At 33.7% G+C, this 18,027-nt stretch overlaps 2 protein-coding genes across 2 annotated transcripts; both read right to left on the minus strand.

The window, feature by feature from the left end:
* Nucleotides 1–6,919: 6,919 nt before the first annotated feature.
* Ir67b (Ionotropic receptor 67b) lies at nt 6,920–8,644 on the minus strand. Its single transcript, XM_017162800.1, is given in 1 exon segment — nt 6,920–8,644. A coding segment is annotated over 1 exon segment (1,725 nt).
* An 855-nt stretch (nt 8,645–9,499) lies between these two features.
* On the minus strand, nt 9,500–11,212 carry Ir67c (Ionotropic receptor 67c). The gene has a single exon (XM_017162799.1). The coding sequence runs from the start codon at nt 11,210–11,212 to the stop codon at nt 9,500–9,502; it is 1,713 nt and encodes a 570-aa protein (XP_017018288.1).
* Nucleotides 11,213–18,027: the final 6,815 nt, after the last annotated feature.

The raw sequence follows: 18,027 nt of genomic DNA on the forward strand, positions 1-18,027 counted from the left end.
TCTGAGTCCAACAGAGTCCTACTATGCAAAGGGAAAAACACTAGGAAAAATAATGATAATACTTTGCAGGACTCTTATATAAATGATAGATACATTTTCCTAATTTTTTAAGGAATAACTTCATAATTTTACAATAAAAATATATATTTTTGTAGAGAAAAAATACATTAAGACTTGAGGCTTTAGAGATTATATATATTTTTTTTTACAAAATAAATTTATTTTGCAATTTAAAAGTATTTCTAGATTATTTTTGTATTTTTAGGGGTAATATAATTATTTATTGAAAATAAATTCAAGAAAGTCCCTGAATGTGCCCCGATAGGAATAAATTCAGGAAATTCTATAATATAATTTAATTTAAGTCTATATATAATATAATTTATTTATAATAATATTATTTAAGGAGTTTCAAGACATTTTTATCCTGAGAGGGGTTTTTTTAAGTTTTTCAAACAAAATCAAAATTCTGAAAAACAAATTTTTCAGATATTCTAGATTTAAAATTATTTTTAAGTGTATATAAAAATTATAAAAAAAATTTTTCGCGCTTATTTTAATTTTTTTCTGTTATTTCTTCTTTGTTGAGCAATAAGAAAATATGAAATTTCATTTTGTGGACTGTCGCCGACGCGCTGCATGCAACAACAATGGCGTCAAAGCCGTGGCAAATATGCAAAAAAAGAACTTAAACCAAGAACACAGCTGGGAATTTAAATGTTCAACCGCCTGCCGCCCATATGGGACAGCAGCTGTGTTGGCCAAAGCTATTATGGCCATGATATGAATGCAAAGTGCATTAAAATGTAGTAAACACAAATTATGATATTAAATTTTTAGTCAAGTGGAAGATCCAAGCCAGATGCCTTCACGAAATGGAAACTAATAATAAAAACAAATTAAGGATCATTAAAATAGAATAGAAAATAGTGGCCATAAAAATGATCAATTACTTCTTTGAGTATTTCTGTAGCAGAGTTCAAACTTTATTGATCGTTAAATATAAGGAATAATCTTTAGAAAGAGGAAATTCAGTAAAAGGAAAGTCAGAGAAAAGCGGAAAATAATTTATTTCAAGGAAAAAGTACAAGCAAAGGATTGAAAAGTATATTTTAGGCTTTTAAAGGAGCTGACAGAGGTAGTAAAATTTGTTTTTGTTAATTTAAAATATATAGTAATTTTTTATTTTTGTTTTTCAATATTTTTAAAAAAATTGTAGCTTATAAAAAACGATTTAAAACATTTTTTAACTCACTTAAGGGGGGGGTAAGGTATTTAATTTTTTTTTTCGTAAATTTTTTTTTATTTTTTATTATAAAAGTTCAATATTTTAAGAATATTGTGTCCAAGTTTTACATCAATCATAGTAAAATTGACGAAGTTATGCGGAGCTGAACGAAGGTCGGTAGGTGTTCAATGCATGAGAATCACAAAGTTTAAAGCGCTCTCCTGAAAAATGCCATTTTGAAAATCGGTGTACACGATAACTAAAAATATACTGAACCAATCGGTTTGAAATTTGGAACATAACTTCTTTAGATAATTCTACAGGTATTCTCGTCGAGCTTTTTTTAATTTTTAATTTTCTTATATTTTTTATTTAACAAATTAACTTAATTTTTTAGTCAAAAATCGGGGTTTTGACTTCAAATTTTGATAAAAAATAGGGAAAAAATTTTAAAAATAAAAACGCTTCGAGAATACCTCGGGACACTTATCCTTTAACGAATGAGGTATAATTTTTGTAGATCGGATGATTCTGTGGACAGTTAGGATGTACACCGCAAACCAACTTTTTTTGGAGGCGACTCGGGAGATTCCCTATAACTCCTCTACCTCTAAATATTTTTCAATACAAAATTTATCACAAACTGTTCAAATGTTGTGTTATTATATGGTATTTAATTCGTTAAGCTAGCTTTAACCGTTTCGCCACAACATTTTTTTGAAAAGTGGGCATTTTTGCACCGAATTAACCTTACCCCCCCCTTAAACCCAGTTTACCCTATCACCTATGGTTTGAAACACCACTAAGCATCTGGGGGAAGTGCGAGCGAGATAGAAAGATTAAATCACAAAGAACTTCCATGTTTATCAACCAATTGTACATAAAAATTGTACAAAAATTTATAGAAAACATATTTAAATATAAACTGCTCTCTAATAGTCTCTGTAATCATATTACCTGGTGTTACAATCGTAATTACTTGACATTAACTTATAACACCTTAGTAATGTTTGATTACCTGGTATAATTAACCAATATCTGATATCAGACTTGGACAATTAATCTAAATCAATAGAGTTAGCCCAAGGCTATGCAAATTTAGCAATAACTCAAAAGCAATTTACAGCACATAAGATTGGTTTCAGTTTACGATCTCTGATTTTAATTGCAATTCTTTGCGATTTCAGTTCCCTGCTGTGATTATTTTCATTTATCGAACCATTAATATCAAATCATATATGTTACGTACATGAAAATTCTTAAATCTTTTGACAGTTTTCGCAACAATAAAATAATAAACTAACCAAAGTAATGGGAATCAAATAACCGATGCCGATTTGTAATTAACATTTCATAAATTTACCATCGAGATAAGGGACATTTTTCCATTAAGAATCAATTAAAATGCTAAGAAAAAAACCGAAAGACTCTAGTGCCGAGATGAAGTTATCTCGATTGAACCACTTTTCACACGAGATATAGATAAAGTCGCTCTGGCACTCTTCATGATGTGTGTGTTTTTATTTTTTATTGAAAAAGCATAATTTACATGAAAATGCCAATAAATTGTCAGTGGATTATGCGGCCAGGCACCATTAAAAATATAAATATAAATATCTATGTCTATGTCTGTGCAAATATAATATAGATATAGTGTAAGCTGGCCGATTTAATCACTGCCAGAGCTTGGCTAATGAATTGAAATGAATATTTTCGAGTGAAAAAAAAAACTATAAAAAAAAAACGAACGAAAAGAAACCCAAGTGGGCAGCCACCAAGTGGGTCGGCTCTCCGTAGGCTTTTTGCGCTTTTTGATCTACTCTAGATTGGCGGGGCACTAGCGCCTGAGAAATAATAATAATAAAAATTATGCACTTGCCACTGCGCAAATAATTTGCATAGACATACGACTCTATTTCGTATATCTATCCCAGTGTCCGTTTAATCGCCATCTATGTGGGTTACTCATGGCATCTGGCAAAGGCAAATGGCAATCGAGCGTGCCAAATGGAATTTTTTCTCGTAAGTAATTGAAAAAATTTGTTCAATTTAAGTGCGGTTTGGTGGCGCCTTCTGGCTGGCATATGTGGCACTTGACAAGGATATCTGTAAGGGTCTGTGGGTTCATGTCTGAGCTAGCTGCAAGGATAACAGTTATACAGATGCGGTTGTGAAATAAATATTGAAAGGATATTTAAAGCTTAAAGCTTTTAAAATTTAAAAAGGACTTGCAAGGATCATACTTTACGTTAAAAAAATAATTTAAAATTCATTTTAACTTAATATTTAAGTGTGTTTTATAATTTATTTAAATGTATAATAAATTTAAAATATTATACAAATATTTTTATGGAATGGAAAAGTCCTAAAAATAAATTTGGCATTTTAAAAACATTTTAAAAATACTTTTAAAATTCAAAAATTAATTAAAAATGTTAAAATTTAAATATAAGACTCACTCTAGTTACATCAAAAAAGAAATAAATAATTTAAATCGCAGAAAACACCCACAAATCATATAGAATTTGTAGTTTTCAAAAGTCTCCTCCTTCATTTATGTTATTAAAAACCTAAGCTACCAATTCCACCAAGGAATTTCCCCTTTATAAACATGCCCGAATACTCTCATGTGGGGAAACTTTACAACATTTTTTGGAGGGGGATTTGCTTTTCATTAATCCCGCACTTAACTTGAAGCCTGGGAAAATGTTCGGAATTTGCCCAGACTAAAAACTTCCATTGATTTATTAGCATAGAAACCGAGAGGCTTTAAAAGAATAATGGACACGAAAGAGAAGCATTTTAATGTAATATGTTGTAAATCCCTCGGATGGCCCCATGCTGTGTGTGTGTCCCAAAAAATGCATTAAGGGGAAACCCACGAAGAAAAGCGGCGGCGGTGGCGATGCTGCCGAAAAAAGAAAATAAACAAGACGAAGCAACGCCCGCATTCCAAGGAAAGCGCCAGGCAGCAGCTGCAGGAAAAATACTAGCAACTAGCAATACCTTTTCTAGGAAAGGCACTTGAAGAAAAAATGTATAAAATTAAGGAATATTTTAAAAGAGCTAGGAAGAAATACATCATTTAATAAGACAAGTATTCTTAGTAGAAAACTAAACAATAAATATATTGAAGGCTCAAGTATTTTTTGGAATTTAAGGTATGATATTAATGTTTTAAAAAATGTTTTTATTGAATAATAAATCAATTTATATATTTTGAAAATTATTCTTTAGAAATACTTTAATTCCTTTTATAAAATATCATTTAATTTTACTTTTTCTTCAAAAGAATTTTATTTAAATACACAAACATTTCTCTATCTGTTCAGCTTCAGCCCCAAACAAGCAGCCTGCAGTCACACACAAGTCAAAGAAATTTGCTGTTAATTCACGTATTAACCTTTTGACATTTGCCGGCAACGCCAGAGATGCCAATACATAAAAGAAATAAAAATAAGAAAAAAAAAGAAAAGAAACAAGTCGACAAAATTCCAATACAGCCGGGGTAAAGGGGAGCAGGGCTCTTGGGCACATCTGCCATGGAAAACTGTGTCAATGTGCCACAGAAAAAAAAAATACAGGGAAAACTTTGGTCGGGGCGTCGGCGGTTCTCCACTCCAAACAGTTGGGTGTGCGAGAGTGGTGTGTGTGTGTGTGTTTGGAGTGTGTGTGTCTGAAGATGTTGGCATGTGGGAGGGCACAAGCTGCGATCGGCGGTCGGTTCGATGCCACGCCAAATGGAGAGTTGGAGAAACTAAAGGATTTAGGGGAATCGAAGATAAAAATACCCTATGTCATTGAAATATTAAAAAAATAATAATAATATAAAGTGCAAATTTGTTAAATATTTATACAGGTTTTGTGAAATATTCTTATGAAAAACAAAGCCATATTTTAAATGAAATATGTTAGAAAGCTTTTTCTCAAGTAGTACAATTTGGCTACAGTTTAAAAAATATTTTAAATATTTCCAAAATATTTTAAATATTTCAAAAATATTTTAAAAATATTTTCAATATTTTAAAAATATTTATTTTAATCATTGGAAGTTTTAACTATTTAAAAACTTAATCGATATCGTACCAAACTTTTTTTATTTGATAAAAAAAATGTAAAAAAACTAGTCTGTTTGACATAATTTTTTTTTTAATATTTTTAAAACATTAAGTATAGTTTTTATACATTCAAAAAAGAGTTTTTAAGGAAAATATTCTATTATTTCATAGATTTTCCTACCACAATTACTTCTTAAATGTAACCAATATAAATTAAAATAATTATTTAATTATAATACCCTACCTATACTAAATCCCAGGGTATCACAACTCGTGTCTATGAAGTACGTGTGCGGCTCTCAATGACTTTCAATTAAATCAATATTCATCGTTTTGGCTGAGGCAGCCGCTTCGGGCTAAATGGCAATGGGGCGACCAAAGGCAGCAGTGACTCTTAACTCCGCTCCTTGATTAGACGCGACAACAACAACAGCAAATGGCCAGCAACAACTGGCTACATCCACTAACATTAACAACAACAACAACCGGCAGCAGCATGGGAAAATGTGCAATTTTCGGCCAAAAATAAATAAGCCAGACTGGAGAATTGGAGGATGGCGGAGACCCGACCTGGACCGTCCCTCGTCTCACATTCATTGCGCAAAGAAAAAAAATTGGAAGCCTGTGTTTATTTGATTTTACACAGAAACAAAATTCTATAAATAATATATATGTTATATATAAAAAATTAAATGAAATTAAAATTAATAAATTTAATTGAGCAAAATTAATAAAAGTACTACTAAACAAGTTCAGAATAAAATTATTTCACCTTAAATATTTAGCAATACAATTATTTATTTAAAAAAATATATAAAATATAATTTAAATATATTTTAATTTATAGAGAAATCCAATTTTAATAAGTTTCATCAGAAAAATATTTCTTAATATAAAAAATATATATGACTAATTTAAATATAATATTTTTCAATGTAAACATATTATATTTCCTCTGCAAAGTAATATTTTTTAAATATTTATTGAATCATCTTACAATTCAAATAATTTTCCCAAATAAAATATTTATTTTTGACACTTTATTTCCCCCTGTGTAGCCGGCAATCAAAGATACATCAGCGAGAGCAGAAAAATAAACATTTGAACTACTAGCCCAGGCCTTTCACAAAAAAAAAAAAAAGGAGGCGGGCGCCAAATCGCGCGCAAATAATTAATGTTTGGCAATAATCGAAGACACCTTCGGAGGCAGTGGCAGCTTTGGCCCGTTGCCAGTGCCAGTTGCAGGTTGCACGTTGCAGCTAGTGAGTTGCAGGTTGTCCAGTGGATTTTCTAGGCACGACAAGTGCACCCAACGGGGACTGCAAATGCAAATGAGAGGCCGGCTGGCAAAGGAGGCGTGTCACCGTTCCAGCCAAATACTTTAGCGTATTTTCGCTGTAATTACAGTTTTGGGCTGGAAGAGTTATGGAAGAAAATCTCTTCTGTGGTGGCTAACAAAATTATTTAAGAGTCCCGCTGAGGAGAAAAATATGACACCAGAAATGTGGACATTGATGGGGAGTTAAGAAATGTTGTGGCTATTTATTTACTAAGGAACTTTGTAGTTACAATTTCATTGAATACATAAAATTAGTGGCATGTGTACTTTTCGTTTATTTTCCTAATTATTTTATTATTCTTTTAACACCTTAAAATCTACCTTAATCTTTATTCTAGTTCTTGCAACCACTAACTCCATAAAAAACGATATAAAACCCAAAATCAAACCACCCAACCACAATCCCGCAATCAAATAATAATACTCCAAATTATTAGATTTAACTTTTAAATATTTATCCTGAAAATCAAAACTCAAGAGACCACTCTGTATGCCATGCCAATAGGCATCTTCTTTCATTTTCCAAAAAATTCCACTTTCGAAAATTCTGCGAGAAAACCAATTAAAGAGCTGCAGATAAGGACGTCCAAAGGGTGTGGAAATCTGAAAGGGCTGCTGGTACAGAATATGGGGAAATTTCCGGAAAATAGGAAACCTCAGGAATTGCTGCTGGTAAAGAGCAAACTCAAGGCGATCAAAGAAGCCCGAGTGAATGCAACTTGTATTTAAATTCCTCCGAAATACATCCACATTTTGCTCTGATGTAGTGACTATGCGTGACACTAGTTTCTTGCGATCAGGAATTAATTTCTGCATCGTTGTGACATCAACATCAATCAAGGGCCAAATGCCATCGGTTTCATCGAGATCCTGCCAGGAATTTATCTGCTTTTCGTAGAGTCCTGTGGCCAAGTTACTAGAAAGTTGCGCCAAGTACAGATTGGTGAATATAAATCCAGAAGTTGTTAGTATTATAAAGAGAAGAAAGCGATGATGCGATGATATAGTTCCGATATGCTTGCTACCTGAGAGATATAAAACAAGGCGTAGGATGTGCAGAAAGGCTCCACTGAGACTTAGCTTTCCTCCTGTTAAAATCCTCAAGGCCAGAGAGCAGTATACAATCATTATTAACCAGGTTATCCAAGTGCTAAAAGTATAAGGTCGGCTGAGGTATAGAAAGTTGGGCACTCGTCTTGATGAGGGCACTATAAGGCCACAGTTTTCCAAATATAATATGTTGGTCATGGCAAAACTTTCCAGAGGTCTGATTAGGAATGGAAAAAAATCAATAGTTCGATTGGCTAGAAATTGGAGACCATCCTGGACTGTTAACACATCTCGAAAGCGTAAGGATCCATTGTAAAATTTGGTAAAATCCATTATCATACTGAGCATATAGCCAGTTAGTATCAATTTATTGTTACGATCTCGAAAGGAGAACCAACGGGGAGCTCCTGCCGTCACCAGGCCACTGGTTATGTTGTAACCATTAAAGTTCCATTTTAATTTTGAGAGATTATAATACTCTTGTACACTTTTTAAATGCAAGATTTTGAGATTCTCATAGGGCATAAAGCTGTAGAGTCCTTGTGAATCTGGTAATATAACCATTACCTATGTAAAACCTTCTTCAAAACAATGTTTAAATATTTTATGCAACTTGTTAGCAGTTCCATCTTTGTAATATATTAAAACATGAAGATGTTGATACTTCCACAACCACTTGATGAGATAGTCAAGACCTCTTTTCAGTTCAGTTTCCTCCACATAAAGTATAGTTAGCGTACAGCTACTAAAGTTTCCTTCCAAAACCATCTGGATTTCCGTATTTCCCAGCCATAAACTAGGCTTAAAAGGCTGCCTGGCTGCTTCCAGTATATCAGAACCCTGGCCAAACTCCACAAACACATTGAGTTCCGTTTGATATAAAGTATTTAGCTCCCGAATCGTCTGCCCCAAACGGTTTCCCTCGGTCAGCGTGAGGTTCTGAAGCGTGTTGAGCAGTAGCAAATCCATTGAAGCGACTCTGAACTCGTCTGCTTCGAGCTGCTTTTATAGGCACTGCCCAGAGACAGCCCCCTAAATGGTATCATTATGCTATTAAAGCCATAATATATAATCATTTTGTGACACTTTCTTAATTTACCGCATAATGGCAACGCACCAATTATAATTAATGGAATATAATTACTTCATGGCAGGTTGTTAAACGAGCATTTGTTGGGGATTACACCAATTGTAAGGCATTTAAATGGTTTTTGTATATTGTAAGTTGCCTAACTAAATGGTACGTGGTTTTTTTGGAGTAGTAAATAATCTATTGAGGTTTAATTTCGTTGATGATTTGCAAATTCTGTAATATTCAAATGGTATTTATTAGGGGAATTAGAAGATTGGTTATTAGTAATCCTTTTCGAAGGATTTTTAATGTAAATTTGTATAAGTAGATCCTTTAAAATATTTATCCTGTCGAAATTTATTTTTTATAGAATAAAAATAAAATAAGACATTTTCATTGTAACATATACAAAATTAAAAAAAAAAAAAAATCGTAGTAAAATTCTTTGATTATTTATTTTTGTATATTTAAAGGTGTATTTTTTTTAAGTTTAAATAATTTATAATTTACATTCATAAAGGTGCAGAAACATTTATTTCAACATGTTTTCAGTGATATTAAATGGTCTTATTATCTCTAAGTTAAGAATATGATTTTTAAACACCAATAAAATATTTTTTTAATAATTAAAAATATTATAAATAAATATTTTAAATTTTAAATAATTTTAAAATTGTTTTAAAAACATTCAATATATTTTATAACCACTTCTTCTTAAATATAATTTTTTCCAATACTCTAAAACTCTTTTCTTAAATTTTATTCCCAAAAATAAATCCCCTTTTCTCCACCAAAAACACAAAAATGCTGATGGACCATCCAATGCTCAATAAAATATAGGCAAAGTAATAAAACTCCATGTCGAATACATGAATCTCACGAGACTTGGAGTGACGAAAGCTTATCTCACCGCTGGATATGCCCTCGTTTAAGGTATCGCTCTGGAATTTTAACAGAATGCCCGACTCCCAGATTCGCTTAAGATAATCATTAAATAACTCCACATATGGCAAACCATGACGAAGGGCCACAAAGACCGGCCTCTGGTCGTAGATATCATCGAGTTTCTTAAATATAGGCACTCGAAGGTATTTCTGCTGGTACAACTCATACTCAATGCGATCCTCATAGGCCGTATAGACATAGGTGGTATTCAAACTTTTTCGATGAGAAAAAACCTCAGCTATTGAGACAGTCAAAACAATATTTTCAAATTCCGGTTGAATAAGACCATCCCTGGTCAAATTATGCAGGACTTCCCTGTCAAAACTTTCGAGTATAAGTGTACGATTCTCACGAAATAGATCCTGAAAGCTATTCAGTTGTTTCTTAAACAAGCCAGTGGTCAGGAAACTTGATAATTGAGCTAAATACAAATTAGTTAAAATAAAACCCACTGTGAAGAGCACCAGGAAAGCTAAAACCCGATGCAGGCCCAGTTTATAGTGCCAATTATGGCTTACTGGTAGCGAAAAAAACCATTGTAAAACATCCAAAACGCAGGCTGATAAAGTAGAAGCATCCTTCTGCCGATGTTTAAGTCTCCAAATCATAATCGCGGCGTAAATCAAACTGGCCATTATAGTAATCCAGGCTGTCCAGACAAAGGGTTTCAGAAAATACAGGCTCTTGGACAAGGGCTCAGCCCAGGGAACAATTATATGGGTTTTGATATTATATAAAATATAACTGCGGTAGAAATATTGCCAATTCAAAATGTGTATAATCCTGGGCATCATATCAATGTGTCCCATTAGCAATTCAGTTTTCAGTTCCTCATAGTCAATGGTCTCCTCATTGGCATAGGCCATTCTCTCAGTGCCATTATAATTATTGATAAATTCCTTCAATAACTTGTACATGTAACCAGCGTAAACCTTTTTTCCCTGACGATTGTTGTAGTGAAAACAACGCGGTGTCATTGTCTCGCCGGTTATATTCACTGCGATTCCTTGTAGATTTTTTAGTCTAGTTAAATTATAGAATTTTTCTATTTCTTTCAATTGATGAATTTGTATTTTCGGATAAGGTTCATAGGTGTAAAGCGATCCATTTATTAAATTCAAGGCCAGCACATGAAGAAATCCCTTCTGTAAGGCTTGCTCAAAGTACAAATCCATTTCAGAGTTCAGGATATACAATATAGGCAAATTTTGAAGTCCCCAAAGAAGTTCTTTTAATCCGTTTAGGGTTCGATTTCCTGTGGCTTCCTTTAAGCAGGCAATTATTAAAGCCTTTTCGCTGAATCTTCCCATTAATTTGGGTTGTGCATTCAGTGAATTTAGTTGCAAGTTTGATACTATTTCCTGATCAACCCATATATCCGTGTCTAGGCAATCCATATAAATATTAAGCTGCAGGTCCATATCTCTATTGAGACGTTGAACAATTTCTTTCGATGTCCAGCTCTTAGAGGCGCTTCCATATCCAAGGATAAGTATTATCAAAAGCAGGAAGTGACACATGATGAAGCCAAGCTAGAAAAAAGGACACTGAGGCTTGGGAAACAAAACCTATGCAGTTTTAAGGCCTGGTCACGATCTCTATCGGAAACAATTTCATTGCATTGTCAATAAGTTAAAGTTTAAGTGGAAACATAGGTACGGGGTAAGTGCACTGGGAAAAAATAAAAGAGCAAAATAAATCTATAGGTTAGTTTCCTTTTCCAAGGGAATGGCTATGCGAACCTTCTGCTTAGGTGCCTGTTATGAGAAGCGCATAGAAGAGCACTCTCTCTCCATCTCCATCTCCATCTCTCTCTCTCTCTCTCTCTCTCTTTCTTACTCCACCTTACTGCTGCCTTTCTCTGCGCTTCTCATAGCCTTGACCTAAGCCTTCCTACTCTTTTTAAATTAATTAATACTATTTTCCAATTAATAAGATTTCTAATTAATATCATATTCAGATCTGAAATCTCATTTAAATTAACAGCTTTATTAAATTTTTAAATATTATTTTTTTTATAGAAAATTTCTTTCAAGTGTATGGCTTATCGCAGCATCTACCAAATTGCCCCTTTGACCACGACCAGTTAAACGTAATTGTTTGCGGTTGGCTTCGGTTTGTTCTAACGTGACCGAACAATTGCTAAATGTCATAGAGATATTGTTAATAAAATTACATGACTGCTAAATGGGCGCTAAACTGGGCGGTGATCTAAGAGAATTATGTCAGCCAGATGGTATGTTGTAGGTGCCAATGAGTGATTTCAATTGAAATCTAACAGTTGATAAGTGCGGAATTTTTTGTGTTAGCCAGAAAAATGTTAGATGATGATTGTAGGGGATTTTTTTTAGCATATATAAGTTATTTACTATACTAAAAAATTTTGTTACTATTTAATTTGGAATTTGGTAAGTACATAAATAGATTTTTTGTATAAACTAAATAGCTCTGAACTAAAATTAAATAAATAGAAATCTTAATAGCTTCGATTTTAATGTATTATGGCTATTATAGTCAAAAAATACTTTAATTATTTTTTCTTGTTTTTTTTTTATACATTTTCCCTGTCACATATATTGCCGTAACGCATTGTGGATTAACCCCTTGCTCTGATTTGCTTCAAATGCTGTCAGTGACTTTGACTTTGTTATTTACGGCTGCTGGGTGCTATTGTTGTTCTTGAATTTTTACTGCATTCGTTTGGCAGTTCTGTTTGGTTTTGGCCACAAACTCGTTAGCCCACAAGCGGAGGAGAGAGAGATCAGCCAAGAGCCAACTCAGAAATGGCAACAAACGAACCGCATTGAAATTGAAATCGCTCATAAATTCAGTTGCTAATTGTAAAGAATGGCAAGACCTTGGAATTTAAAAAAGACAAAAAATCATTTCCATTGCTGCTACTGCAGGCCACACAAAAATGCCTGGCGAAAAAGTTATGAAGCTGCTGAAAAATAACAATAAATAAATATAAATTTCAAGCGCAAACATAAAGAGCTATTGACTGTTGACTTTTATGAACAATTAGGCGGCAGCCACTTAAAATGGCCAACATACTTATGCATAAATATATCTATATATATGCGATATATCTCAGTTCTCAGATGCAGAAAGAGAGAACAAAAGATACTCTGATACTTGTAAACGTATAAGGCCAATTCGCTAATCGTAATGGTAATGGCTTCTCTATGGGCCTGGCCCAATAATAAACAACAATTGATTAGATCAAAGGGGTGGGACTTGGGTTGGATAGAACAGGAGGGAGTCCGGGCCTTTTGGACTTTAATTAATGCATTCAAAGCATTTATGTAAATGGCGGGAAATAATTTATCACCCATTCAAGACAGCAACAGCGAATAAATGCAACGACCAATCAAGTGTTGCATCCAACCAAAGCGATACAGTAAGGGTAAATGATAAATAACTTATATAAAATATTGAAATAAAACTATTTAAAAAAACATGAGTGAAGTTTAAAAGAAAAAATAAATATTCTTTAGAAAATTAATCTAGAAAAATAGAAATACTTGAAATAAATGTTTTATTTACAAACTAGTTTCTTTATAATTTTGTAAGCTTTTAAAACCCTTATTTATGAATTAAAAAATTTATTAAAATGTCTAAAAATATCTTTATTCTTTTATTTTCAGGTACAATACTATTTTTTTCTAATACCCACTGTTCTCTGTTGTGTCTCTCTCTTTTTTCCATTTGTAACACACAAAAATGTTTCGATATTTCCATTTTTTCTCGATTTCTGTATGTTCATTAGTGCAACGCCCACACATTGGGCACATTGTGGTATGGGGGCGTGTCCGCAGTTGAACATTAAATGCGGCTCCGTTTGATTTTCCAACGATTTCTCGCTGCCTCGTTGTTGTTATTTCCATGTAATTAGTACTTAATTTATAATTTTTGTGGCGGAAAAATTGCAAAAGCCAAATTGCTCAGAAATGTGTTTGTTTGAGAAATCGGCGCAAGGTTATACAGATAGTAGATACTATATAGCAGATACCGAGCCATTATTAGAAGGCGGGTCTACAAGGCGTTTCTGTGTGGGTGGTTTTTGTATAGTTTTGTTTTTTCTTATATTTTTTGCTGGGTTGGCAGGCGGAAATGCAAAATAATTGCACCTGAATATGGCACATATTTCAGTACGTTTCATCTCTCCTTAACCTTCTCTTTTTGTTGGATTTTTGTTGTTGAACTAAAGTTGTGGCTGTTGTGCGGCCACTTTGCCAGCAATTTCCGCAAATTAAACAACAATTTCTATCTTCCTTGATACCAGATAGCCAAGCGCTTAGCTCACATTGACTGCAATCATTAACCGGAGGAGCTATTATGGAGGAAAGGATACGAAGCGGCATTCGGAATTTTACACATATAAGTTGAGAGGTGCACTGTGGAAATTTCTCGAATTTTTAAATATTTTTTAAAGTTTAAAAATATAAAAAAAAACTATATGCAAAGTTTCATTCGGATAGCTTTAAAACTGAGGGACTAGTTTGCGTAGAAACGGACAGACGGACACCCGGACATGGCTAGATCGGCTCGGCTGTTGATGCTGATGATGCTGATCAAGAATATGTTACTTTATAAATACAAAACATTGTTTAATGTGTTCTGAAACTACCTATATATAATTTAAATATATTCTATTATATAAATATATTTATATAAATATTTATGATATTTAACAAGAAAGGAAGCTAACTTCGGCACGCCGAAGTTTGTATACCCTTGCAGATATTATTTCATTAAATTTTACCTATACTTATTGTTTAGAGTTTGACAGTTACAGTTTTACATTCCCAGTTTTACATTTTCTCTACATCTACCGATCGGTTTGTATGGCAGCTATATGATATAGTTGTCCGATTTTTATAAAATTTATACCAAAATTCTGAACTAATAAAATAAGCTTATATCTCAGAGTAGATAAAAATAGGTTGAAAAACAACGAAGTTATAATGTTTTTTCTATTAATTTCCCGATCGTTCCTATGGCAGCTATAAGATATAGTCGTCCGATTTTCATGAATTTTTTACCGAAATTCTGAAATAATATAAAATGGCCATATCTAAAAAATGGTGCAAAAATGTTGATAAACAGCCAAGTTATAATTTTTTTTCTAAAAATTTATCGATCATTTGTATGGGAGCTATATGATATAGTCGTCCGATCCGGCCCGTTCTGACATATATAGCAGTGAGAGTATATAGAAGACTACATGCAAAGTTTCATTCAGATAGCTTTAAAATTGAGAGACTAGTTTGCGTAGAAACGGACAGACGGACGGACAGACGGACGGACAGACGGACAGACGGACAGACGGACAGACGGACATGGCTAGATCGACTCGGCTGTTGATGCTGATCAAGAATATATATACTTTATAGGGTCGGAAACGTCTCCTTCACTGCGTTGCAAACTTCTGACTGAAATTATAATACCCTGCAAGGGTATAAAAATATCTATATGTTGTTTCTCCCAGTGCACATTAACCAAGGTATATGGTTGATGCTCATCCAATCGCTCCATACAATTAAATAACAGTCCAGCGAGTTAATGCGACTAACTAGAAATAAATAAACAAGGCAGCCGCTTGGCTGGCAGGCTGTCAGGCGCCCAGTGGCAGCCACCACCTCGGATGCACCACCCCGCGGGCCTCGGATAATTCCATCACTCAATCCCCAATTGTGGTCGTCAATCAAGGTTGGCCTGTACCTCGCTGACTACTGACTACTGTGCGTACAATATACCGCGATGCGGAGGGAGGGAGGGCCTCTCCCATCTCCGTCTCCGTCTCGGTCTTTTCTTTTCGCTCAGTTTGGGGACCGAGCGACCGCATATAATGATAGAGCGGACCCGGGAGCTGGCGTTAGTCGTCGGGGCTTACTCAATTACCTTTGACTAAATTATGGCCAATTGTTGCACTGAACATGTGTTGCATAATTACGGGCTGCGGCAGCCACGTACGCGCTGCAAGTTGGTAGCTGCGAGCTGAAATTTGATTACTGCTTATAGATTAGAGTCGCGATGGAATGACTTGGCGTTATGGTGCACTGAAATTTGTTATTTATTTTACGAGAAGGTTAAGGAAATATAGTGGTAAATGTTAGAGGAGGGATATAAGTTTAAATTTTTATAAAAAAAATATATTTTATGAAAATATAAAGTAATATTTCCTAGGCTATACTATATACTGGTTATACATTTATAGAAATATCTTACAAATAAATTAAATTGTATAATAACTATATCTTTCTTTAAATAAAATCCCAAATTAATAATGAAAATATCCCCTTAAAATATCTAAATATTTTTCTCAGTGCCCTTAGTTACCTTAGCTTGAACTTGCGCCTTCGGGCCTGGCCACTAAATGTGTTGCAAACTTGGCCACGTTGACAGGTTAATGTCCATATGGCCAGAAGGGCGGCAGAAGGAGTGCCACAGATTTTTATGGGCCAAGTATACTTTTGGTACAAAAATTCTGCGGTTTAGGGCGTTAACTTGCAACTAACCAAATCAATTCTATTTTTTATATACCTTTTTTTTTTGGTAATTTAGTGGAAAACCGTAGAGAATGAGGAAAACTGGCAACCCACACGTGTTGGCAACATTGTTGTTCCTGTTGTTGTTGGTATTGTTGGTTGGTGTATTGGTTGGTGTGTTGTTGTTGTCAATGTTGTTGTTGTTATTGTTGTTGGCGGGGCAATTAGCGTCGCAACATTTACGAGTGCCAGACAAATTACCGGGCAACATGTTGCAATTAAAATAACGGCACGCCAACTTTCGCCGCAAATCGTTCGCAGCAGCAAAAATGTTGCGAGCGCGCGTGCGACAACAAAAAAATAAGCAGACTTTTTTCTATTTTATTTTCTTGTTTGTTGGTTGTTAGTTGGAACACTGGGAGAAATTTTAGTAAAATAATAGAATCATTTTTAAGCATAATAAATATATACATTTATTCTTTAATCAATCAATTCAAGCCGAAATCCCTTTTCTTCTATTGATTTCTTGCTTAATTTATTTTTTTTTTGTTGTATATATTTTTCTGTTTGAAACGAAACATTTTCTCCTGAGTGCCTTTCTGGCTGTGTTTGCCATGAGTTTATGGCGCAAAACACTTAACCAAAAGAGCCAAACCTTTCGCACACAAATTCAATTTGTTTGCATTTTAATTGTCGTTTGTCGCCGCAGCCCGAAAAAGAAAAATTGCCAACAACTCGTCGCCAGTTGTCGCAGCAAATGCAGCACACACACACACACACACTCACTCTCCTCTCACACACATATCATTACAGATATGGGTGTATTTTTTATGGCCTTATCCTACGCATTTTCAATGCTGTTAACAGCTTTGTCCGAGGGTGTGTTAAATATTTTTTATGGCTTACTTTGTGCGCCCAACAACCATTTCTGTTTTTCCTTCTCGTCGTCGTGAGCTTGGTATTTTTTGGCTTTTAGCTGCATTGACTGCCATTTTTATGGTTATTAAAGCCGCGAGCCGTCTTGGCCCTCATGTGTTAGCTGTTTGCTGTTAGCTGTTATGTTAGTTGTTCTCGTTGTTGGTGTTGTTGTTGGTGTTGTTGTTGGTGTTGGTGTTGTTGTTGGTGTTGTTGTTGGTGTTGTTGTTGGTGTTGGTGGTGTGGGCGCAAACGTCAAGATAATTACGTGCTAAAAGTCAAGACAACACAAAGCGCTCGAGATAAGTCTGCATTTTTTAGTGTCGAGAATTTATGAAACCATCGACATGAAATTCAATAAATTTTTCCAAAAATGCCTGGCATGCATTAGATTTGTAAAAAAAAATGTGTGTGTCGGAAATCGCAATTAAAATAACGAAATAACGGTTGTAAGTTTTAAGATCTTTATTTACGATGCACTTAAATATTTTTTAAGACTTTAAAAAATATGTTGTCTAAGCTTACAATATTAATTAAATATTTTCGGTAGTCAAAATGCCAAAGTTTATGTTCTAGCATCAAATAAAAGAAATAACGGTATAATAAATGCCAAATGTTTAATGTTTTTATGTTTAATGTTAAGCTGAACCTTTACTCCTGATATAAAAAGCTTAAAAATAATAAAATATATAAAAAATTAACTTCAAAATAAACAAAAACAATTATAATTACTTAAAAAAAAAAAACAAACCTTAAAAAAATACAATACCTTTTTAAAACTCTAAAAATATTCTTTAAAAAATCCCAATTGTGAGAGAAAAATTACCCAGATTTCTAAACCCCTTGAAACCGTATACAAAATATTAAAAACTACACAAGATTATGATTTCACAGACGTGATTTCAATTGAGAAAAATATCAAATAACTA

The sequence above is a fragment of the Drosophila kikkawai genome, chromosome 3L (assembly GCF_030179895.1).
Source record: "Drosophila kikkawai strain 14028-0561.14 chromosome 3L, DkikHiC1v2, whole genome shotgun sequence".
NCBI lineage: Eukaryota > Metazoa > Arthropoda > Insecta > Diptera > Drosophilidae > Drosophila > Drosophila kikkawai.

Excerpts from the sequence above, each read along its gene's own strand:
- Ir67c (XM_017162799.1), bottom strand. The coding sequence starts at position 11,212 with ATGTGTCACTTCCTGCTTTTGATAATACTTATCCTTGGATATGGAAGC.